This window comes from Simochromis diagramma, unplaced genomic scaffold, assembly GCF_900408965.1.
Source record: "Simochromis diagramma unplaced genomic scaffold, fSimDia1.1 OVJJ01000583.1, whole genome shotgun sequence".
Taxonomy (NCBI): domain Eukaryota; kingdom Metazoa; phylum Chordata; class Actinopteri; order Cichliformes; family Cichlidae; genus Simochromis; species Simochromis diagramma.
In genome coordinates this window covers 507,195-533,580 of record NW_024387285.1, presented here as the reverse complement: position 1 = coordinate 533,580, position 26,386 = coordinate 507,195, and the positions used below count along the sequence as shown (strand labels likewise).

The window sequence follows — 26,386 nt, the reverse complement described above, 5'->3', positions numbered from 1 at the left end:
ATTCATTTATTCAAATTTTTATTCATTTATTGCGAATAAAAACTGAACTAGAAACACATTTTTAGTTTCAGTAGTATAAGATGTATGAGGCTTATTTTGAATTGTGAATCATGCAAAGCTGCTCTAGTAGACTCAGGAATAAAAACATGGAACTGGGAATGAGTAGAATGGGAGAACTGGTTTCCTTTAATGTAGAATGTTTCATCTACACAGTAAAATATCGTCTCAATAAAATAACCTTTGAACTCTCTCCTTTCCAACAGTGAACGTTCTGGCCGTTCCCAGCGGTTTGAAATTTCCTCCTCCGTCTCTGAACCTGCAGCATCCCCTTCCACACCGTCTGCACGAGCTCCCATCACTCCCCGAGGAGGTGTCACGGCGGGATCCGAGCAGATTTATCTATTACGGGAGGGCGTGATTCATGGAGGCGGAGGCAGCTCAAGGAAAACAGACCCTGTGACACTTTCTCCCCTGCCTGTACGCGGGGCAGCAGCTACAGAAGGACAAGGCAGCGGCGGCCTGACAACTGTGATAAAACGGCCTTCCTTAACTAACTCATAAAGCACGGGGCGATAAAAACTCAATCTTCTGTAAAATCCAATTAAGTCATTATCTGACTGATTGTATCTTTAATTGAAAACAGAAGTGACAGTAAATTTCTGTGATATATCAGGATCAATCGATACTGCTGTACAATCTGGTCTCCAGAGGTGATTTATAATGTCAGAGCCTTATAGGTAACTCCACATTCTTCTCTCTAAAACCACTGGTGGATGAAATTAAGAGTAAGTGCATTTCATAAAAAAACAAGATGGTCACGTTATTGATTACAACAGATGGGGCACAATCCAATGAATGTTCCCACCGTGCAGCACAAGAAAATACAAGTAATTTTCTTTGTCTGTTTTATATCGTTGTTCCCGGCACACGGCCGCGTTCGCACTCCATCACGTCCCAGCGTTTTTATTCCCAGGAAACCTGTAGCGACATAAACTCCAAAGCTCCAAATTACTTTTGTTGCTGTCTTATTCAAACGCAAACACAAATGGAGGCATTGGAAGCGAGCCGTTTGAAATGAATCTCTATAAAACACAAAGAGCGTGCGCAGCGGGGAGAGCTCCGGGCCGCGAGTTGCTTTTTAATTTACAGTTAAACTCTATGAAGTCAAACGCAGCTTTATGCCTTCAGTCAATGTGAAAAAGAGCAGAAATGAGAAAGAGTTACTTTTATATTTCAGATGTAGTTTTTCTCCACATGCTCACAGGTCGATCAGCAAACATGGAGCTGAAAACATGAAATATTCCAAAGTCAGCCGCCGGCCTCCACCTCTGCTCCGCCTCTGCTCCGCCTGACAGGACGTTGGAGAAGTTGCAAACAGTATGCGGTGTGCACAGCTGACTCCCGGCCACAGGAGGGTTAAAAACACAATAGACATGCAAATGCTGTGGAAGCTGCTGGATCTGCACCATAAATAAGCAGCCGGTGCTCACCAGGCGCCAACGCAGCAGAGGACACGCGATTCTAACCCGTCCCACGCCGTCCTCGGGAGGACATCTGAGTCTGACACGGACGTCCAGTCGGAGACCAAACTTTACGTCACAAATATTTGTTTTTTGTGATTTTTTTTTTTACATCAGCTGACTTTTAATCTGAAAAACAGTTTTTCAGATTAAATCTTTTTTTTTCCCCCATTGTGAGAATATGGTTACAGGGGGCCCATAATTAGCTGACATGACAGCATAATGAGGAGACTGTACGTCAGCCAATAACCAACAGGAAACATCCATATGTAGTTTCATTTGCTCAGATCAAATAAATCACCTGGTTCATAATTAAATTAAATGTTATTTGTAACAAATCTTAACTTGAAAGTCTCGTTTTTCTCCACGGCTGTCTTTACGTTGCTCGTTTAGAGAATCAGACTTAAACGTTGAGCCGGAGTGTAAATGTGCACGCGGACACGACGGAGGTTAGACGGTTAAAGGCTGTGCACGCTGATTATTTAACAGCACATCATCCTGACATGTTTGTTCTTTACAAGCTGCAAAGAGTTTAACACAGAAAAATGTGGTCTTCTTGTTCTTGTCTGTGAATAAGTCGCCAGCTGTTGGACTGATGAGGTGAAAGTCGATCATGCTAAGCAACCCTCAGCAGAAATGCGGCGCTGCAGCTTTATTCAAAGGAAAAAACCAGAACCTTGCTCTGCATTTAAAAAACCCACTTTATTTCTGTTTGGAAGAGTTGCTTCACGCTCAATCATCTGATCTTGATTAAAGCTAATCAAGGGTCTCACTGCATTGGCCAGTTAATTACATTGTGATACGTAACCCTGAACTGGATTTAAAATGATCTACAAATACAAGAACAGAGCTTTAGAAGGGAAACGTGCAGACAACGTGCAGACAACGTGCAGACAACGTGAAACTAGAGCGAACGATTAAACGGCTTTTAAAGAACATCAAGTTTCAGCTCGTCCGAGCTCGTAAAGCTTCTGTCGTGTGATCTTATCCTTTTCTTCTCTTATTTGGTGGCGCCGCCTTCGATGGAGTCGACGGTGAAGCCGTCAGCTTGGCTGCTGGCCTCGCACTCAGCCTTGGCGTCAACGTTAACCAGGGAGCTGATGGAGCGGCAGATCATGGTGGAGTCGTGACCAGCGGAGATGCTGCCGGGCGAGAAGGCTGCAGGAACAACACAGATGGAGAGTCAGGGATCTGCTGAGGAGCACCGAAGATCTCAGAGCAAAAATGTGCTTCTCTAAAGAGTCTGAACCCTTTGAGTCACCAACAAACGTCACATCGATTTACTTCATTAACATCAAGCAAACCGAACAATGTCAGGGACTAAAACAACCACCTGGGTAGATAATGGAAACATTTTTTCTAACGACTCTATTTATGTTGATTATATAAAAGTCGGACGATGAAAAATAGACGCAGCAATGCAAAGCAACACATTTTGTACCTGTCCAGGTAAGCTTGTAACCGCACTGGCAGTGTGCTGACAAATGAAGCTGTGCCCAATCAGACGCTGCTGTTCTGTGTTCATAATTTCATCCTCCCCCACTGGCTGAAATGCAGAGCCTCCACCCTGCTTTATAGTGAGCTGCAGACTCACTGTTGGACTGTTGAATGAATCGACTGAGAGGCTGATCCGGTCTCCTGCCCTGTGTCGGGTCTCTGCTGGATTTTGTTTTCCTGTTCATCTCCTGGACTGGACTGAAAATCGAGTGAACACGCAGCCAATGCCCGAAGAAAACTTTGAAAGACCTTCAGAAAGCCTGGAGAACTATCGCTCAAGACCACTTTAAAAATGATATTAAAGTATTAAAAACAAGAGATTATATTTCATACAACTTTCCATAATCTTTGCTGCACCAACTACAAGAAGTCACAGAATTTGATTGAGGAAATTAAGGAGGAGTCGTTTTTCGATTAAAAACACTACAGCGGCACATCCAAAATGTTGTCACGATGGCTCCGATGACAACGTTTGCTGAGCTTTGCTCGACACATTTGATTATTAAATATTAAAACTCCTTCACACTGCAGTGACATGATAATAAACCGGGAAAAAACCCTGACAATCCTCAGATGGTTCACTTCACGTCTGACATCCAAGTACAAATCTCTTCCTCGGAAACTCCTTAAAGTCATTAATATGATAGATTCCTATTACGTCGTGTAGGTAGACAGGACAGCGCACATATAAAATAAACATGTCTCCGTGCTGTGAGGCGAGTAAACGAGAAGGACAACAGAAATACTACAGTGAGACAGACAAAACGGGACAGTAATCATCAGCTCTGCAGAATAAATGCTCCTCTCTGTTAGCCTCGATATAAATACGAGCGCACGGTGAAATGATTCCTGGCAAAGCCTGGGATTTACAGCAAATTGAATCAGCGAGCAAAAAGAGAAGACAGTGACCACAAAACAAAAGCATTACATCTTTTACAGTTAAGAGCGGAGCGATGTGCACCCGCCCATTTTAACACTCGCCCTGCAGCTGCAGCACAAACACTAACAGCAGACCTCAGGCTCAGTTATTAACAATGATCATTTTCACGGTTTGGTTTGGTTGTGACCTTTTCTACTCAGGTAACTGTTTCTGAAATGTTTCGTGTAGTTAAACTTTTAACTGTTCGAGCTTGGAGACGATGAATGAAAGAACTGCTGACAGTTTTGGTGCTCAGCTTTTGTTGTGTTTGATGTAACTGAGCAGTAGTATAAATTACATTAATTCAATTTTATTTATATAGCACCAAATTACAACAGTCGCCTCAAGTCGCTTTATATTGTAAGAAGCCATCGGGAAGCCCCAACAATCATATGACCCCGTATGAGCAGCACTTAGGCGACAGTGGGAAGGAAAAACTCCCTTTGAACAGGAAGAAACCTCCAGCAGAACCAGGCTCAGGGAGGGGCAGGGCCATCTGCTGAGACCGGTTGGGGTGCAGGGAGGGAAACATACAGAAGACAGTTATTATACCAAATCATTATAATCACTTATTAACTTAACAAGAGTCGTACATTTTTAAAAACTTGAACAGCTGATTTCCAAAACTATAATTATAATTCAAATAAAAATAAATCAGTACATGAGTGGGAAAGGAAATCGTCACATCATCCAGCTCACGCACAACTTCACACCTGCAGCACCTGCAGAGAGTCAGGCTCCTCCCACCACTAGCAGATGAACACTGGACACTTACTGACACAGAGGTCAGTAAAAGTTCCCATTTCCACAACATGGACATACTAAACACATGTAAGCACACACATAAACTTCAACTATTAGCAGTAAGAATATTTAACAGTAGAAATTAAAAGTAGAATGGGAGGCAGAGCCTTCAGTTTTCAGGCCCCTCTTCTGTGGAACCAGCTTCCAGTTTGGATTCAGGAGACAGACACTATCTCTACTTTCAAGATTAGGCTTCAAACTTTCCTTTTTGCTAAAGCATATAGTTAGGGCTGGACCAGGTGACCCTGAATCCTCCCTTAGTTATGCTGCAATAGACGTAGGCTGCCGGGGATTCCCATGATGCATTGAGTTTTTCCTTTCCAGTCACCTTTCTCACTCACTATGTGTTAACAGACCTCTCTGCACTGAATCATATCTGTTATTAACCTCTGTCTCTCTTCCACAGCATGTCTTTATCCTGTCTTCCTTCTCTCACCCCAACCAATCACAGCAGATGGCCCCGCCCCTCCCTGAGCCTGGTTCTGCCGGAGGTTTCTTCCTGTTAAAAGGGAGTTTTTCCTTCCCACTGTTGCCAAAGTGCTGCTCATAGGGGGTCAAATGATTTTTGGGTTTTTCTCTGTGTGTATTATCGTATAAATATACAATTTTATGTATTTTCTTTTATAGGCGACTGTTGTTGTGATTTGGTGTTGTATAAATAAAATTGAACTGAAATCGAACAAGCTATGGCTACTAATAAAACAATAACATTAATGTGGCAGCAAACGTAATCATTCATCCCTGTTTGTAAAATGAATAGAAAGTGCTAATTTAACAGGATAAAAGTTAAGTTTCCCAGATCGAAGCAAGAAAAGTCGAACAGCCTTTTGATCACAGAATTACTCAATAAATATTTAAATATCGTTTTTACAATAGTATTAGTAACTTTTTTGTATAAATGCCAAAAAATACAAATAGGAAACAAAATCATGCCTTTTTAATTTAATAACATGTAATTAATATATAAAGTAATAAATTAATAAATAATTAATGTTAAGATAATTAACAGAAAATTACTTTAAGGTACATTAAAAGATTGTTATTTTTTATTCATGTTATTTATTAATAAAAACCAAGAAAATAATCAGCTGCTTAATCCAGATGCTCCACACGTGTTAATCTGAGGATCGAGTTTACAGGAGAGAAGATGACAGATTAGAAGCTTCAGCAGCTCCCAGAATACAATAAAACTATGAGAAATGTACACGGGTAATCAGATTACACAAGTCTACTGAATTCACAGCTTAAAAAAATATAAAACCTCCCTGCACTAGTGTGTGTGTGTGTGTGTGTGTGTGTGTGTGTGTGTGTGTGTGTGTGTGTGTGTGTGTGTGTGTGTTCTCCTCAGCAGTGGTGGGAGGAGAGAAGAGGAGTAATTTTTCTCCTCATTAACTTCCTGATTGGTTTCCAGTTTCTGCCCGTCTGCAGTTTGTCACCAGTTGTGAACTGGCAGCCCGATCGTTAATACTAATGTTTGTGTAGCTAAGTGCACTCAGCTCTTTCTCTTTTTTCCCCTCCATCCCTCAGCAATAACACAATAACCTGTGTGGCAATAACAGCGAGTGGGTGGGGGAGAGCGGCTGTGAATTAGCCTTCTCACTGTTAATTCGCCGCCTGTTCATCAGCAGGAAATCTATGGTGTAATTAAAGGCCGAAAGCAACCGGACGCGTTAGTTTCAGTGGGGACGTTAAATCACGACACACTGTAGTACACATGTTCCCAACTGCATCCGACTGTCCTCGGCTCTCCTGTTTAATTCAGATTAATGTCAGGCCGCTGCGACAGCAGGAAGCCGTGTTCTCAATTAGCCACATCACACCTGTTAATGACACTAATTAAATGAAACATATTCTTTATCTTGTCTATGCTAAATATTTGGAAGTATGTGTGTGGAAACGTGTTACAGCAGTCAAATTAAACACAAAATCACAAAACTAAATAGATCAGAAGTGCTTAATTAAATAGAAAAGTTTAAAAAATTAAATCAAAATCCCGGGTCTGTCCTGAGACCTCCTCCCCCGCAGGTCATGGCCAGAATACCTCACTCAAGAGGCGTCCAGGGGGCATCCCAGTCCGATTACTGAACCACCTCAACTGGCCCCTTGTAGCAGCTCTACTCTTCGTCCCTCTTAAATGACCGAGCTCCTCACCACATCTCTACGGAGGAGTCAGGCACTCCTCAAACGAAGGTCATTTCTATCTGCAAACTCATTCTTTGGTCACTACCCAGCGCTCGTGAGCTTAGGCGAGGGAACATAAGAACATAGACTGACCGGTAAAATCCAAAGCTTTGCTTTTAAGCTCAGCTCTCTCTTCAAAAGAAAAGATCAATACAGCATTCGTGATGCCCCACGGCCAAAAACCATCTGTCAATCTCCGTTTCCACTCTCCTCTCACTTGTAAACAGGACCCTGAGATACTTCAACTCCTCTACCTTGGGTAACTGTTCCCTCACTTGGAGTGGCCACTCCACGAACACTCCTCAGACCTCGAGGTGATCATTCTAACTCCCGCCGCTTCACACTCAGCTGCAAAGCGACCCGGAGATTACATCCAATAAAGCCAACAGAACCACATCATCTGCAAAGAGCAAATATGAAACACATACCCACCACCTGGTTAATCCAAGATATTCTGTCCATAATATGTGAATACGCGACACAGAGCAGCGCTGGTGAAGTCAAACAACCACGGGAAAAGTCCAACTTTTACAAACCAGACACCTCATACCTCTGAAGCACCCCCCAAGGGATACCTCGAGGAACGCAATTGAATGCGTTCTCCAAGTGCACAAAACACGTGTTGAGTGGTTGAGCAACCTCCCACGACTCTCGAATATTCTGGAGAGGATGAAGAGTTGGTCCAGCTTCCACGACTGAAAATCGTCCTGAATCGGAGGCTTGACTAACGGACAGACTCTCCTCTCCAGTGTCGCAGGCACAGAGCTGGGGAGGCTGAGGAGTGCGAGCCCCCTGTGGTTGGTGCACACTCTCCAGCCCCCCCTTCTTAAATAGGGGGGTTGATAAAAGCTTAATACATAAAATCTATAAGTTGAAGACAGGCAGACGACTCCGGTTTCCTAGGTAACAATGTATAACCCAGCATGTCGCATTCAATCGACAGAGCCCTTCGCTCTCGTTCAAAGTTGCTTCATTTTCTGACCTCAAAGTTGGAAAAGTTTAACCTGGTACCGCCCACTTTGCATCTCCAGTGATCATCTATCATCGCGTCAAGTCACTGACGTTTGCCGACTGGATGGATGCTTGTTAACCAAACCAGCTCGCCAGCATTAGCTGATACAAACATGGGTGAAGAAAACAAACTAATGGGTGACGTCACAGTATCCATGGATACAGATAATTTTCATGTTATATATTTCATGCGTGGCCTCCAGAGAACTTTAAGCTGTAACTTTCATCTACATGTCTGATAGTAACAACCAAGAATATCCAGTCTGTCCAAAGTTCCCCTCCAGGCTGTAACAAACCGCCTGTGATGCTCAGAGTTCATTCTCTGGAATGAACTTGTGCCCTTTTCTCACTCACTCAGCACTCTATATAAGATTTCCAAACTATTAAACAGTCTTTGTGTGGATTAACAAAAGGAAGCTTTTTTAACCTCCCACTTGTCCTGCTAAGAGAGGGAGGGAGGGTGTGAATGGAGGTACAATCACTTCTGCTGCTGCCAAAGCAGGGAACAAAAGCCCAGATGTGAGAGGAGATGGTAATTCAGTCTGATCCTCCGAGGATAAGCTCGCTCTGTGGGTTTCATGCTCCACACTCATCTCCTGTACACAAGGGTCATGTGGGTAGATAACACTTAAGTAAACACACACACCCTGTATGTGCATGCTTAGCTCTGCCTTCAACTGTACTGATTGTCAGGGGAGTTTATGTATCTGAAATAAATACCTACTTAGCACAGGATCTAAATTTGCAGAGATCATTTCACATCAACGAGGCCGATCTTATCACTCATTAACAAAGAAAATAATTCATCTAACTGGGACTTGAAACCTGCTAACAGCTTTGTGAGCCTTTAGGTCAGTGAATCTCAAACATTTCTGTATTTTTAACTAATTTCTTTTAAAAGGCAATTGTTTACTTTAAGTTTGTGATGTGTGGAATTACCTGACTATATGTTCCCTGCATTGGTCACTGCTACCCTGACAATGATAAGCGGAAGAGAATGGATGGATGTTGCATTGCTGTCTGTAGTAATGTTTGTGCAACAGCAGCTAACAGCTGACTCTTAGATGTCATCACATCACAGCGTCTCTGCCTCTGTTTGATGGGTCGTTGTTAGCAAGTCAGATGGAAAGTAAACAGCTGAACTAGCCTGGTTCTGTAGGATTAATAATCAGTTGTATCGTGTTAGCAGTTCTAACATTGGGCTTTCTTGGAAAACTAATTTGACATTGTGTGTGGAGTATGTAGAGAAGAACCCAAATCCAGAACATGTTGGTGGAAATGGAAAGTCCAGAATTAAACAATGTCCAGCTTAGCTTGGACAAACAGCAAGAACATCAACAGAAAATTTGCGATAACGATATAACTGAGGATATAATTGATGCGAGACAAAATACAACTCCACAACTTTACTAGCGCCAAAAAACCCATCCATTTATTTTCACTTAAACAAGCAGCTGTTTTATGTGCATTGAAGCTATATAAAAATGTAACAGTGCAAATGCAAATTCCTTACTGAAAGTTTAACCAAAGCCATTTCCAGTAGACATGGGCTGGCATATCCAGAGCATAACCATGTATAATATCCACTGAAGTTAAAAAGAGGAGCTTTGCAACATTAACTGCAGTGTGCCAAATAAAAAAGTCAAATATGTATTTTTCGGCCCATAAGGTGCACGGGATTATAAGGCACGAAACAAAGCAGTCAGATAAATCAAACTTTACTCAACTCATTCTTCTTGCTTCCTCCACTTCTGTACCATTGATTCATTAATGCTGTATTCTATCACAGCTGCTCTATTCCCGTGTTGTTGCAGTATATTAATGACTAACCTCGTATTGTGGATGGATTATCTCAGTTGTTCTCCTGACTGAAGTTTGGTCTGTTTACAGCATCCTGCCATGCGACTGTATTTGTCTCTAACCATCAGGAACCTTCACGTTAACTTTTATCGAGTGGAAAAGTGTTAGCGTTCATCCTCCAGCTTCACTGTTTATGATATGCTAACATAGCTGTGTCGCTAGCGATCACGTAGCACATCATTATATACCAGCTAGCCCAACTTCAGTAACTTTACAAACGTCACTGCTGTTTAGTTTCCTGTCTTCATTTATGTTGGAAGTGATAGCAGAGCTGTACGTTTAAATTTTTTCAGAAATCTCTCAGTCAGAACATGCTATATCATGCTGAGGTAACTAGCGAAACTAGCGAGCTAGCTTCCGCTAACTTCCGCTAACTTCTACCTCCGTTAAATGTAATAAATTCTGTTTTCATGGATGCCTGGATGTTAAACTTCATAGTTACACCTGGTAAAGCAGCAATGCTGATCGTTTTATTAAAGATGAAAGAATTTAGACAGATTTTTACTCTCAGTGATGCTGCAGTGTTCGTTTGACTTTGGGACCTGTAGAATACGGAGTTTAGGACCCAGATTACTCCCAGATTTACGAGCACCTTAGTTCGACAAATACGACAATAACGACGGCCACTTGCATGTTCTACCAAAAAATGTGCTTTGTTGTGTATCTGACGGACAAACACCAAACCAGTTCCACATCACTGAAGTTGCACCATTTTTACAAACCAATTCTGGTTCATCCGTTTCACTCAACGATCGGCCATGTGCGTATGAAAACATCATTTTCTTATCGTTGCCTAACATTGTACCAGTATTACCGTGAACGGTATAATATGGCCCAGCCCTAATTAACATACACATGCACAAGGAAACAGAAGGGAGCAAAGAAGACAGACAGTGTGAGACAGAGAGAGCAATAACAGAAACACCAGGGGAGGTTACCTCTGCATAAATTATGATAGAAATAGACATGAACCAAAACACGAGACAGCAACTAAACTAACACTCCTGACAAAAACAAACAAACTGAAAAATCAACCTTGTCTTAATCCTGATTTAGAATAACAGACAAGAACATATTAATGATATATTAAGAGAGAACAGCTGCATGACTCGACTAGATCCAAACTCTTGTCTCTGCAGCAGATGACTCAGCCTTGATACTTTGGCTCTCACTTTCGTAACTTTTAACTGCAAAGGAGACACTGTTCAGTGTCTGCAAGCTGCAAGTTCCCCGCTACTGTCGACTGCCTGAAAGCGCTTTCTGTCCAGGGACAGCAACACTTAGTGGAGGCTGTTATCAAGGCAGCAAAAATTCAATCTTACGAATGAAGAGTTGCCTGTCACATGACAAGGTTGACCTGGGATTAAATGGCTCCCATTAAAAAGATACGAGCTGCAGCTTAAAAAAAGCGCCTGGCCAGTTTGAGAGGGTCCCGTGTGTGTCCAACTGAGGACAGCCCATGTAGGGATGGACGCTCCCCGTATGGGCGCTCGGCTCCTCATCATCAGGCGAGCAGCAGGACTTAATGGCCCGGAAAACTCAGTCAAAGAGCAGTCAGGCAGGCGGGCTTTAAATACTGAGCAGTGAACAGTGGAGGCTCATGACACTCAGCTGATGTTCACAGTGCAGACCTTCACCCTCGGCTTTAAACCACCTGACTTTCCTGTAGGAGCCCTAACTCTGCAGGCTGAACAATCATTTTAATCTAACAGTCTAAAATGTATCAGTTTATTTAAAAAATGCTCGTTTCATTTCTTTGACATCATATAATCCATATTACTGTTTGCATTACAGCTGATCAAAAGACATCATCTTAAATGTTTTTGGAGCCTTTAAACCTGACAGAATGTATGTGTCAGTCACTTTTCAATTAATATTATGCCAAGCAACAGACTAAATGCCCACTATGGCTTCCCACTTATTTAGACTTCAGAATTAGAGTACTTTAATAACCCCTAAGGTAATTATGTAACTTATCAAGTTTATAAACTACTAATCCAGATTATGGAAAGAAATCCACATCTGAAGTGAGACAAAAATAATTTTTCTCTTTTCTTTTTACTTTGAGAGAATTTTTCCCCACAAAGTTTGAAGAATTAGTCCAAATGAAGCGTTTCAAAGCCTCCCCGTCCTGCTGTGGAAGCAGTCGCAACAAAAAGACACAACATCGAAGGGAAACCAGAACACTGAAGCTAACAGAGCCTAAGGACAGACTGCTCTTTGTTTTGGTTGTATGATTATATTTGTTCTTTTTCTCACAACACAAAGACGAGCTTTGAGCCCCCCCACATATACATGTGTGTACAAATAGAGCCAGCACTGCTGAAACAAACCACACCTCGCTCTGCACTGTGACTGCTGCTGACAGCCTGTCACTGCCTGAGCTACTGCTATTTCACATCAAACATCTTCAGAGTCAATAATAACTTTTGCATTTTCATGAATCAGGACTATTTGTTTTCTTGTCTGTACCGTTAAATACATTTATCACTCTCACCTTGTTAATAAATAGCTGTTAAGATAATTGTTCAAAGGGATGCAGAGGATCAGAAAACACTTAAAGGCTCATTATTGGTTTGTTTTGGAACCAAACCGAGTCGAGGCCACGGAGACTGTCGGGGTCAAAGGCTAATTAAGCAGAGAGAAACCTTTGCTCCGGCATTGTTAACCAATCTGTCCCCAGTGAAGATGACTGCCACAGGGGCGTGACGCAGCCCTCGTCCCTATGCTAAATCTCCATTTCGGCTACTGTGCCCCATCAGCTCACAAAATGGCCCGTCAGTCCATCGCTGGGCTGCCTGACATGATCCATCGAAGAGTTATGGATATGCAATAATGAGCTGAGGTGGCCGATCGATATTTGCAGGACTTCTCTATCATTACATTTTAAACAAGAGATTCATTGTGAGTCGACAGGGTAAGAAAAATGCCAAAGTAAAGGACACAGGAAGAGTGAAATATATTGCTGTGGATAGGAGGACGCCTCTCACGGGTGCTAAAGCTGCCAGATGTGTTTATCCGAGTCGCTCGGCTGTTTCGGAGAGCTGCCACGGCCGCGTCATTTGTCAGCCGCTGCTGATGCTCAAAACAACGCGAGGAAAGAGACTACACGAGCACCATTAAGTGGGAACGCAGCATAGTAGGAAACAACATCCAAGAAGTCGTTTATATCCGGAGAACATTTAGACATAAGTCATGTTTGCATTTTGAGATTAGCTGCGTAGAACCATCAGGTTAGAATCTAGATTAGGAGACAAAGTCATTTTTCAGTGTTTAAGAACCTGAAACGCCACCATAATACAAGACTTCATTAAAAAGGCTATTCTTATTATTAATGTTAATTAGGATATCATTTTACAAAAATATAAATACCAGTCCTAAACATATACATAACCACATCACAAATGTGAATGTCAGCTTCCTATTCTTTTATTTAAAAGAAAAACAGGAAAAAAATCAGTGCACCAGGTTTTTCATTCATGAAAACAAACTCAAGGCAACCGAACGAGAACATCAGGACTTTTAATCGTTAAATGTTAGAGTTAACTGTCTAAAGCTTTAAGATCTCAGACGATATAAGTGAAAGTACAACAGAAAACATGACAAAAATGTGTATTTTCTGAGTGAATAAGTGTCAGACATTTAGGTCTCATTATGTAACTGTGGCTCAGAAACGCTTCAGTCTGATTGTTCTGTTTGCTCACCGGGTCGAGACGCTGCCGCTAATAAAGTTCCTGAACTACAGATACAAACTAAAGCTAATCCAAACGTCCCGAGCAACAAAGACTGATGCAGCACATCAAAGAAAATCAAAGATGAAACAGCAGCCAATAGGATCACATTTCATTTCCTTTTAAGCCCCTCAGAGCAGGACAATGTGAGAGAGTGTGTGTGTGTGTGTGTGTGAGAGTGTGTCTGTGTGTGTGTGTGTGTCTGTGTGTGTGTGTGTGTGTGTGTGTGAGTGTGTGAGTGTGTGTGTGTGTGTGAGTGTGTAAGAGGGAAAGAGAAATAGAGAGTGAGGGGAAGAGGACATAAACTACACAGCCCTGGCCATTTAATGTCTCCACAGCCCCAGGCCTGTGTTAATGGTGGTTGTACAACGCATTACAGCGGTGCTTGTGCCCCGAGCAGACAATTACGCCGGTATTTAGCCCGTCCACAGCCCCGCGGGCTATCAGGGCACTTAGCACCACGGCAAAGTGTGGAAGACAACCTGACAGGACACGCAGGACTTTTCTGTGAGCAACGGCCGCTCAGTCAGACACGCTGATGACGGGAACACTGCGGGGACTCTCAGAAACAAACGGCAAACAAAACGTATTCTGAAAAACTGCAAAGATCACAACGTGTTTATATTCAAAGAGGTGACCCAATTAATAACCAGGGTTACTAAAATTTTAATTTGTTGTTAAAAGTGTGTGTCCCAGAGTTTTCTGTTTTTTAAAGCTGGTAATTACTGAACAGTTGCATCTTTTCTTTTTCCTGTCCAATCCTGTCAAGCACTTTACTGACGAGTGTATTTTTAACCAAGCAAACACTTTTCTGACATCAGCCATTAAATGAATAAACTCCGGCATTGTTAACCAGTCTGTCCCCAGTGAAGGTGACAGAGGCGTGACGCAGCCCTCGTCCCATTTCAAAGTTTTCATTCATTGTGTGGTTGAACTGTAGGCTGCGTTTCTATTGTTCAGGTGAACGTATGTAGCCAATGAGCATACGCATAAAGAGGGAAGTTTTCCTCTGTATTTGGAACCACAACGATCGCCCCCTGGTGTCTGATAGAAAGAATGCAGGTTGAAGGCGTCTCCATGTTGGCTTCGGCTCAAGTTGAGCACCTGCAGACATCCAATAGGGACATCCACTCCCAGTGACATCAGAAAGATCCATGTGTGGAGACCATGGACTGAATTACAGCATTTAGAGCAAAAGGACAAAACAAGGAAAAACACAAGAGTCCAATTTGAACTCACATATTTTAATCTGAAGCTACAATCACAGTATGTCCCTGTTTTTTATTTACTAAACAACACCCCGGCTTTTTCCTGTGTGTCACAGAAATCTTACAGAGAGCTTTAAGCTCCATAATCAATACAAAACTTCTGCTTCCTGCAGCAACCGTTTGTTTTTGAGCCAATGAAACAACACGGAGCTGAGTGATGTTGTCAGCCTGTCAGTGACCAAGGAAATGAACTCTGGCTGCTACATGACATGAAACAGCACTCCCTCTGAAAAGGTCACCTCCTGGGTTTCAGGTACCCATTTGTTTCAGGTTTAATAAATCCAAAAGAGCGAGAGGCCCTGCCGACATCTCGGGAATGAGTGCGGCCCGAGTGTGTGTGTGTGTGTGTGTGTGTGTGTGTGTGTGTTCTTAACTCTTTTTGTATGTGAGTGTAAAGAAATCTGATCTGAAAGCAGGTAAAGCCCATTTTACACACGACACAAAGAAACTTACTAACACCAATCTCCCCGCCGTTTGTTTCCCCGCCTGTTACTGTGGGGGTGCGCGAGGAGGGGAACGCCCGAAACGACAGACTTTATACGCAGTAACTCACGTTGGCGTACAGTAGAGTGTAGACCGAAGCAAGAAAAATCAATAGAATATCATCTAGAAAGATAGTAATGGATTTCTAACTTAATGGGCTTACACAGGTCTATCGATTAGCAGGATTAACATCTGCAATAGCTCAACAATCTGATTTGCATTTAAATGACTGCACGCCGCGCTGACACCAATATAACAAAAACAGACAAACGTACAGTCAGGCGGGCGAGGTCTAAAAACAGAGTCGGAGGAGGTGGAGGGAAAGTTGCTGACAGCTCGCAAACTTTGGGCTCTCGTGAATTTTGAAAAAGTCTACACAAGGACAAAAAAGAAAGAACATAAACACCGACGGACCGGGCGCGCGGCTGTCTCCCGTAAGACCGAAACCGCCATAACTCTTTTCGGGCAGCTCATCTGAGCCTCCTCGGATAGATCTTAGCGAGGAAGCGGGGCGGGTGTTTGCGGTTTGTGTGTGTCTATATGGAGTGATGAGGGGTGGGGGTAGCGCGAGGTGAGATGTTGGGAGGGCAGCGAAGTGGGGTGGGAGTTTGATGGACTGCACTGTCACCTCCCGCTCGGCGATTTACGGCGGCGGGGCTGCTGACGAGCGCGGGGCAGTAAACAGGCCGGCCGGGGGCGTATTTCACACAGAGCTGGCTTTTATGAAGAACACCGGGACGGCTCTACCCACAGCTCCGCCCGGACCGCCGTGACGGATGGAGAAAGACGCATGACAAGCTTCATCATTGTTTGTAAATCTTAACTGTTCCCGCTCACTAACTCCAGAAGGCAATTTTGCGGAGACAGCGGGGCCTGCGAAGGGGGAGGGCGAAGAGGGGTGGAGGAAGAAGAGGAGGAGGCGAGGAGGGGAGGGGAAAGGACAACGTGGCACTCCTGAAGGTTATTTGGATCTCTGTATTTGGCCAAATGATTAGCCTTATCCTGGGAGGGAGATAAATCTGACAGGGTGCTGCTTGGCTGCCAGGTGGAAGGGAGGGCAGCGAGGCTCCCCGCTCACAGTCATTTCCTCCTCATCGACTGATCCCGAGATGCACCAGATGCACGTTCAGTCACAGCAAAGCCGTTTCTGAAATGCAGACCTGAAACCAGGACGAATTTCACTGAGCTAAAGTGTCTGGGTTAATGTCCAATTTCAAAGAGGCGTCGTCAAAGTGTTCAGTTTATTCAGTAAACAGTCCAAAATCAATATGTGAATGGAAGAAAATTAACCTCAACTATTTATTTATAAATGTAAAAATTAATTGATTACTTATTAACCTTAAATTGAGTCATTTTTTTCAGTTTTTCTTGCTGGATTGCTTCTGGTTACTGCATGAAGCAAAACAAGTTATTTCAGGTCAATTATTGGACTTTCTGTCTTATAAGTAACACATTTTTTGATTAACGATTAATCGACTGCTGTTATAATAATTAAAGTTCTTGTCCAAAAGTTATCTTTAGGAAAAGAGTGAATTTCTTTGATTACACTGAATATTTCTGTTTAAATACGACGACAGTAATGCTGTGACCGTTAGCTGAGACTAAGCTCACGGTACAAACGATGATGTCATTCTTAACAGGCTGGTCCATGATGAAGCGATCTGATCTGCAGTAAAAATACATTTCACCCTGTTTCTGTTGTGCATCCCTCTAAAGAAAAACAAGTTATGAACCCGACCATCCATTTTCCTAAGTGCTTGTCAGAAAGCAGGAGCCTATTTCAGCTGCTGTGGAGCGAGGGGGGGGGTCGCTGGTCTGTTTCAGGGGTAGCACACGAGTCACACCTATGACCAGTTCAGAACCACTAAGTTTAACGTGTCTTTGGACTGTGGGAGGAAGAAGGGAACTGTAGAAGAGTGAGCAGACATACAAGTCTGTAAAGGTCTCGGCCGGGCGGTGGATTTGGAATCAGGACCTTCCTGATGTGAGGCCACAGTAGTAACCGCTGCACCACCGTGCACCTGAAGGTATGAACCAGAACCATGGCTGTGAACTGAGGTCCAAACCAAACTGTCACAGGACACAGACGTTTTCTCTTCCTCATCATTTGAACTCCAAATGAGCAAAACTCCAAATCAGAAACATGATTTTACACCGAAACAACAAAGAAAACCAGCAGTCACCTGCACCTTGCATCACATCTCTTTATTACGAGCCTTTATTTCCAGTCTAACGACGGCCAACTTCACTTCCATCAACATCAAGTTGTCATGTTTTCATGTGGCAGATAAAAAACATTTTTTATCTGCCACTTCCTGAGCCTCTGATGATGGAGTTGTGTATAAAAGTGTTTATAATCCTGAAACGGTTGATGCAGTTGTTGAAGCCAAGCTGAAAGTGTTCACTTCTTGGCAGTTTCAGTTGACATGCACACAGAGCCAAAGCTACAAAAATGGTCATTGTCCAAAAACTTGCTGATAAGATGTGAACGAGCCTCAGCAGACATCAAGGCCGCGGCCTGACACATGCACGCTGCCGTTTACAGGAGCACAGGAGTGATCTAACAGCCGACATATTAAACGCAGCCTTGTCTGCAGAAACACGCTTTATCTTCCAGCTCTGGGAGACACGGCGCACACCCACACACCAAGTTTGGTTGTGTCTGAACTAAGCAAGCATGATGACAATAAGCTGAGTCAAGGAAAAACATTCTCCACCCAACAGGCCTCCCTTTTAAACGCTTAGTTATTCCTTCTGAGAACCACATTATCAGAGCCTGTGCAGCAGTAGCTGCAGTATTAGCCCACAGCAGACCCCACTCACCCCGCCGATGGAAGCAGATATCCTTCATCCTTCTTCCTGTTAGTGAGTCTGTTCCTGTGTTTTTATTATAATGCGCCATCATCTGATTAACAGCAAACACGTGTCAAGTGTTTCAACATCCAATATTCCCTAATTGGAATTCTGCCGGGTGGATGGGAGTGAACATTTTGAAAACACTGGTTCTTGTACCTGATGAAGGTCGGCTGAAGTGAAACATGATTTAATAAAATATGAGAAACGAGACGGCGTGAGGAGGTTCTCGGTTTATCTTTACTGTAGCACTGATTTTACCTTTTTACAATAAAATGAAGATCCAAACAAGCAAACGATAACATCTGATGGAGACTAATTTATTAGTCAATAGTCTGGGCTAGCAACCTTCTTTCCTCGCATGCTAACCAACAGTTTAATGCAAAAACAGCACTTCAGATGAGTGTTTTATGTCCCTGATGTGTTGGAGGAGAACAGGTACCTGGGCTGAGATCAGCAGGCTCTGTTTCCTGTGGCAGCTCAGATGCTTCAAGCAAAATCACATTTGTAAGAGAGTAGTGCAGATGTCACCAGGACGAACACTTAAAATCCTGAAAACGCCATCAATGTTGTTTCTGTTCTGTAGTGTTTGTACTGAGGTGCAGGGACAAGTGTTCAAGTCTGTCCTTACAGCTGAATCAGAAGAAGGAAGTGCACAAGCACAGGAAAAACGACACAGCTCAAAGACCTGCATCCAGAATTCGTGCTGCATGAGTTCATGATTCCCTGAGATGCACATTTTTGTGTGAGACAGCACAGTGTCCATGTGGAATCAATCAAAATGTTTGCAGCAGCTACAACATCCTCAGTCTCTGTCATTTCAAATAAACCATCAACCTTCGTGTCAGTGTTAAATGACAGCTCTTCTTTGCACTGCGCTCTGCTCTGTGCCTCCCTCTGCTATACTGAGCCACTTTAATGTCTTTGGGGATCTGCTGTGCTGTTTTTATTACACTCAGTAAGCCACCAAGGCCGTTTCTGTATCTTTAAAAACACATAAGCTCATTTAATTTCTAAAGTTAGAACCTAAAAATCCGATTAATGAAAAAACGTCTCCAGGTATATTTGCAAGTACACGCTTCCTGATGAGAGAAACCACAGTAAAGGTGAAAGAACCCGACTGAGGCAGGCTGATCCTCTGCCTCTAACTGCGGGGCCACCCACAGAGAGCGTTGTTATCTTGTAATGGAGCATGGCGATTCACAGCAGGGGGCTGACGTGGGACCCCCACAGGAAAAGGACAGGTGAAAGTCATAAACAAATACAGACACAAGGAGAGACGTGGGGGTCTTTAGGTTTGCGATGCTGGTGGTGTCAGCGCTCTGATTCATTGAAAGAAGGATATTTATGTTGTACTGTTGATGCGCTTCCCCTATATCCTTTATATATGAGCAATAACATACAATACAACCTTCATCTTTAGTTCCTTAAAAATAAAACAAACCCAGTTTTTAGATGTAAGCACGAAGGGAACTGAGTGTCATATTCACAGTGTTAAAAATCTCTGCAACCAAGATGCGTCTATGACTCATTTTCATTCATTTCCTATCATTAGTTATTATTAATCTCTGGCTCTCCTCCTCTGCGTGCCTTATGTCTCCCTTTCCTTCACCCCAGCTGTCTTCCTGTTAAAAGTGAGTTTTTCCTTCCCACTGTTGCCAAGTGCAAGAAAGGAAAAATGGATTATCCTGTGCCAAAGAGTGTCAGAAATAGTTAAAAGAAAACTTGAGTTTAATTTAAGGCTTCATAGAACTGAATCTCTGCAATGTGCAAAGGTTTATAAGAGGCAAACACACGAGGAAAGAGGAAAAAGAGATTTTTTTATGCTAATTGCTACAGAATTTATGTAACCTACAGGTTTATGATTCTACATATATCTGAGGATCACAAAAATGAGGGAGGTGTGGATTAGAACAGCCCAGATCTGTACAGGTAACAGGTGTGAAAGAAAACGGCGATAACCATGAAACAGATACAGAAGACGACCGTCCAACAGTCTGAGTTTTAACACTGACTCAGACGCAGCTCCATCACAGGAACTCAGAGAGACACCTTCTGTCAGGGTGTGTGGAGACAAAGACTAAGCACTCAACGCAACAACAGCACCAACAATCACAAAACAAACGACACAAAAGGCAGACACTTCAAATTAAAACAGGAACAAAAACAGTCCCAGATCCTTGGAGGGCACAGAAACTACAACAAATAATAAAAATCATAACACAAAATCAAGACATCAAACCCTCAATGCCTCAGTCAAACCAGCCTTTGCACTCCCACTGTGCTCATGCAAATGTGAACCTCTGCATGCTGCAGTCCTCTGTTACTAACAAGTTTATCTGAGAGTTGTTAAGATTATGTCGTGTGCTCTCTGAACACATTTAAATCTAATAACGACGTCCACTGCAGAGCCAGAATCCTGATCTGAAGCTTATCCTGCCTGAAAACCATCAAACAGCAAATCCTTTAAATGTCCTTAATTTCCATTTGGCCTTATTAGTCGAGCAGCCTCCCTCTATCTCTTCTGCTTTGTGCTGGATCTTCTCTCTTATCATGCACTTACATGCAGTCTTTACAAATTCCAAAAACACTGTGCTGAACATGTGAAGCAACACACACACAATCTGATGAGCCCACATTCACAGGCATGAGAAAGGCACAAAATCCAAGCCACCTCCGTCAGCAGCTACGTTAAGAAGAGATCAGCGTCTCAGATTGGCAAGTGCCAGAAATCGAGAGCTGCAGAGATCAGGGGATCAAATCTACTTCATCTTTAAACATGCCAAAAAGAAACAGAGCAGTACTGTTTTTAACTTTGTAGCTTCAGAAACGCTCGGGTCAGACCTGCTTTCACAGAACTGCATCAGAAGCAGGAAGGAAAAAAGTTTCGTCAAAGTAAAAAGTGCATTTTATGGCGCTCTGGATTCGAGTGCAATCCTCCCTTCCATGTACTGTTGATAAAGTCTGGGTAAAGGTTTATGGAGCCTGAGAAGTGTGTTGTTGTGTGTCACTCACAGGCTGCCATGGTCTCAGAGCAGCTGTTATTGCTGTCATCCAGGCTAAAGAAGGGTGGCACACAGGTGGTGGAGCCCAGGCCCTGAGTCAGGTAGGTGGCTGCTGGGTAGTAGGAGTGCATGCGGTACTGAGACGACACGTTGTGGCTGGGCAGGCGGCCATCGCCATGAGGCATCTGCTTTATGCAAGTAAAACACAAAGACAGGCACTTTTAGATTGAAAACATACAAACACTGCATGCTGTGGATAAACAGCAAAGGTCCAGAAAGTGGAGGCCTGGAGGTCCTCTTTAATCCACCAAAGATCTGAATTAAGGTCAGTCTTCATATTTAGGAGCTGACCCATGGTTGAAGGTGTGGTATGAGGATTAAATAGCTCTCCATAAAAGTTCATGTTGGGGTCCCCGCTGGGCAGAAACAAAACCATCATATGACAAGATGACGACAGAAACAACACGAGACTAGAAACAAAATGTTTTAATTATCGGATATTAAATATGACATTAAATATATATTTTTTGCCTCCAGACAAACAAAACCTAAACAGATCTGTAACATTTGATGTGTGCAGTTATTTATCTGCTTGTTTACTCTTGGATCAGCTGGTTGTTGGTTCCAAACATGTTTGTTGCTATTGGGGAAGTTGCAGAGCGCCCTCTGGTGGACAAACTATACAACATCACTCATAACAGAGTTGAAGGGTGTTTCTGTCGCTTCTTTTTAATTGTTTGTTATAAATGCAATAATGATAAAATTAACATCAGTCTACATTTGGTTTTGCTCACGACAAAAATGTCCTGATCTTAAATGCTCACACTGAAATCTTAGCTGCACACAAGGGGATTTCTTTCTGAGGTGTTTGAATAGTTTCCGTCTGAGCTGATATCTTGGTAGCTACATGATGAATTAAAAAACTGAGCTTAAAGACATGCTGATAAAAACTGGAGATTTTCATGGGAACTGTTCAAAAGAACAAAGAACTGTTCCGGCTTTAAAAAGTCTTTCCTGTGACTTTTGCTCTGTGAGTCAAACACCAGCCGTTGGTTCAACAGAGGCTATACGCCATACTGGGGTCACATGATCTTAAGATCTGCACTTTAAATAAAGGTTTTATATAAAATACAGTTTATTTCCTGCAGCTCTGTGAGGTTACAGTGGTTTACACTGGCTTTATGACTTACATCAGAACATCAGAGCCCGCTAACACCGCCACTGGATATATTTATAATACAATATAAACGCCGCTGTTGTGTGAGTCCACTCACAGATTCTGACTGTAAAATCCTTCATCTCATACATCAGATTTTCACAGGCAACACTTTAACAACTCGGAGTGACAGAAAGAAATACAGCCGTAAAATAATATATGACAGAAAATTAGCAGTGTGTGATTTCACAGGCCCGCGGCTTGTTCTCAAAATGGGCAGCAACACCCAGAGCTGGCTTTCCTCAGTCCTCTGAAAACTTTAAAACGAGCTGTCTACTCAGCAGCAAGCCCGCCTCGCTGAGGGTTTTCAATTTCATTTTTATGGAATTTGATTTCTGTCAGGCTGTAATACGTCACCCGTATTGTCCACACCATCGGTTCTGCGACAGCTTTATAAACTGTTATTTAAGCTACACTCGGCTCCTGTATTAGGCCGTGAAAAATACAATACAGATTGGAACTGGAGTCTTGAAAGTGCACCGCGCTGATGGTTAAGCGGGACACACGGAGCACCAAACAAAACTGTCAAAGTTGCTCGCCGAGGCTGAGTTTTTCCATACGTTTACATCCAGAGGCGGCGAGCACATCCCCGGGTTCAGCACGATGCCACAGTGTGTAGCTAACTGTCCACATCATCTGACCTGTCATCAAGTCAGGTGATAGTTTGTGCCACTTTGTAAAAAGCAGGACTTTAAATTAGCTCAGTGTTGGTGTTCTCACACAAAGAGACAAATGGTGTTCAAACATATTTCCCCACAGATGATTAATAAACCTTCGACAGCAGCTGGATCCACCAGCCACCAATCAGGCTTTCACAAAGCTGTGGGGGGTTATGGAGCGATAAATGGGAAGCTGAAGCTGGAAGCAACACCAACGAAGAAGTAAAGTCAGGAGAAATGATCACAAACAGGTTCAAAATGTGTCGGTTAAAATAATGAAAGCAGCTCAAAACACCCAGATAACAGCTGCCTGGGATGTCCTTCAGACACGCGACCATAATCAGGCTGGTTATTCACACCGACCACGTGGTTATGCCCAGAGGAATCTGAATACCACTGCTTTATCAGATTATTTCCAGTTTACTGTGTTTTTCTGTGAACAGTGTAGGTTTTCATTCCAAATGTTTATGATTATGTGCTATAAATAAACTGTGTGTGTCCTCGTCAGTCCAAGTGCAGCTTCACCCTAACACGCTCACCTAAAGCATCAAACTTTGGAAACAGAAACAAAAACATGTCCTTCAGTGATAAGAGTTGAATGAAGTCACACAGTCAAGCTTAACTTTAATTCCAGGCTGATCAGCTGATCGCAGTGCCAGCTGATACCCTTCTACTATCTTACTGATGAATCTAATAAAGTGTCCTATTAACCTGCAGTAACGTCTCCACGGCTGCCTTCAGTCATGCTGGTTTGCAGCCCGCTATCATTCTCACTGGTGCTCGCTCAGGTCTGTGCAGAGGTCGCGCTGCTGTTTCTTAATCTTTTCCACATGCACGCATGAAACTTTTTTTTTTTTGCAGTAATTTAACCCGTTACTGTACTAAATTCAGTAACGCCATTACAGGTACAAATGTGCTGCTGTTTGCATTGCAAATCTTTAATGACCTGCATGAAGGATGAGCAGGAAAAATCAAAGGCGCCTTTTTTTCTGCACACTTGTGCCTGAATCAGCCGACTCCAGTTCAAGTGCAGGGAAGGAAGCTGGATGGTGTAGTGGTAAGACTACACACCTTCGGAACGGGAGTCACAAGTTTGATTCCCACCCGGTCTCCAGTAAGGGTCCTGACTAGACCCCCCACGCAAAAAAAAAAAAAAACCCCAAAACCCCCGCAGCTATGTCTGCAGCTTGGACACAAGAATTTCACTACATGTTGCACTCTGTATAATTGTGCATGTGACAAATAAAGGGTGTTTGTTTGTTAAAGGAAAGGGGGCATGACAATGGAACAATTCACAGTCAGGGTTCTCAAAGCGTGGTCTGCAGGCCAGCAGCAGCCCTCAGTAACAGTCTGCAGGCCTGTAAGCGAATGAAGAAACTGCTGCTCAGTTTTTACTGCAAAGCGCAGTTTAACATCAAAGCAGCATTTCTTTAAAATATTACGAGTTCTGTGATCAAGACTAAAGTACAACAAGGGCCACTGCTACAAACTGGACGTGCACATGCGTCTCAATATCAGCCTGTCGGGTCAGGCGTGCAGCATCGGCTCTCCTGTGGTCCTGCTTCAGCATGTGTGCAGTTTTTGCCTTATTTGCACTCAGTCTGGAGAACACCTGGATGTACCAACCAAAGCGATTTAAACAAGGCACATGTCAGACAGCACTGATATTAATATTGAAATAAATGGCGAGTGAAGAGAAAGCCACCATTATCACCATGACATCAGTAACAACTTGTGCCAAACGTGTAAGACGGCCGTACGCTGCGGTTTGCTCACAGACCTACAGTGCCTCCTCTGAACCACCCAGATAAGTTGCTGAGTCCTTAAGGAGGGGCTTCCTTACCTCCCTGAGAGGGCCTGTCTTCTTATCTGGCACCATCTCCTGTCTGGAAGCTCTACACTACCCTTATATTATCACCATCCACCTGCATGACAGCCAAGCGTCACTGAGTGCACAGGAGAAAAGGAGGAGGCAGATGGCCTTCCACTGATAAAGACCACATTGTTTCCTCTGCTGTTACAGTGGGAAGAGCTCAGGACCTGCGCATCACTTTATTATGACGCATTAGCTTAATGATTTTAAGGGAAATGCATATTTCACCTCAGTCATGAGTGAGGCGTTAAGAAGTGCCAACAAAACATAAAAACAGAACAGACGAAAACAAACTGGCAAAAAGCAGGTGCAGAAATATAAAAAATAACAAAGTTTGACTTGAAACTTGTTGTTCGTAACTTTCATGGATAGAATTTCCGGGCGCAGCAAAGTGTGGCCGGCGGTTTCTGGCTTGGTGGCCTCGGGATCACCTCTGTGCTTTCTGCCGATCTTCTGGCTTTATCAGGAAGTGACCTCTCGCTTAAACTGGAGGGTTTGCAGCCAAGCGTGAAGCAGCTGGCAAGAAAAGTCAGAGGCCACAAAATGGTGTGTTTGGGAGGAGTTCAAGTATCTCTGGGTCGGGTTCACAAGTGGGTGGAGAGAGGAGCAGGAGTCAGCGGGGATCTGAACGCTGTACCCATCTTTACGGTGAAGAGAGCTGAGCGTGAAATCAAAGCTGTCGATTTACTGCTCAGTCTACGTTCCCGCCCTCGCCTACGATCGTGGATGCAAGCAGTGGTACCAAACAAACATTTGTGGTTGTTTGTTTCTTTTGTACTACTTGAACACTACAGTGACCCTCAATGAGACGACACTGCCAGCAGGGGCCCACAGCTCATTTAAGTGTGAACCCTGTTCCATCCAGCAGTAGTTGTAGTTCGTCACCTGAGAGGGACTCAGAGTAAAGCTGCTACTCTTCTATAAGGACACCAGATGAGGTGGTTTGGGCATCGTAGGAATCATAGTCCTACCAGTAGGAGACCACAGGAAGACCTCGGGCACACTGGTCAGACTATGTTTCTCAGCCAGCTTGGTGACACCTCAGAGCTCGAGGAGGTCCCTGCTTAGACTGCTGCCTCTCAGATCAGCAGCAGAATATGGATGCATGGCTGAAAACCAGTGTTTAAATTAAAAAATGTATATGAGCCACCAAGATTATTCTGACCGTGAGCCCACGACTACAGCAACAAGGTGAACTGTGCAGATTTTTCTCCTGTTACACACTTTGTCAGGAGTTTCCTGCCTCACAGTGAAGAAAACCATTTATTTCTTAGTTCTGGAAGTTTCATAGTAGATCCATCCACAGTTAATGATGATTCGCCTTTGCCATCACCTCTGTCAGCATCAACAGATTTATAGATGTGCATAGTGTCGTTTATGCACTCACAATGAGATGTTGTATTTATAAAGGGACACCTTGAGAAAAACCCCAACGAATGAAAAGTTAAAGGCTGTTGGGCTTGCATTGACTCGGGCGTGCTCTCTGCATCGTGCAGAAACAGGACA

General features: G+C 43.3%; 1 protein-coding gene across 2 annotated transcripts in view; it reads right to left on the bottom strand.

The window, feature by feature from the left end:
• Window positions 1-1,685: 1,685 nt before the first annotated feature.
• Window positions 1,686-26,386, bottom strand: part of dmrt1 (doublesex and mab-3 related transcription factor 1) — a 33,698-nt gene continuing 8,997 nt past the window's right edge. Inside the window, exons 4-5 of one of the 2 annotated variants that reach the window (XM_040003562.1) lie at window positions 21,143-21,320; window positions 1,686-2,678 (exon numbers count right to left, since the gene is read on the bottom strand). In XM_040003562.1, coding sequence (XP_039859496.1) covers window positions 2,521-2,678; window positions 21,143-21,320 — 336 coding nt within the window. In that variant the 3' untranslated portion in view covers window positions 1,686-2,520. The remainder of the gene's footprint in view (window positions 2,679-21,142; window positions 21,321-26,386) is intronic. The other variant, XM_040003563.1, reaches the window with a different exon arrangement.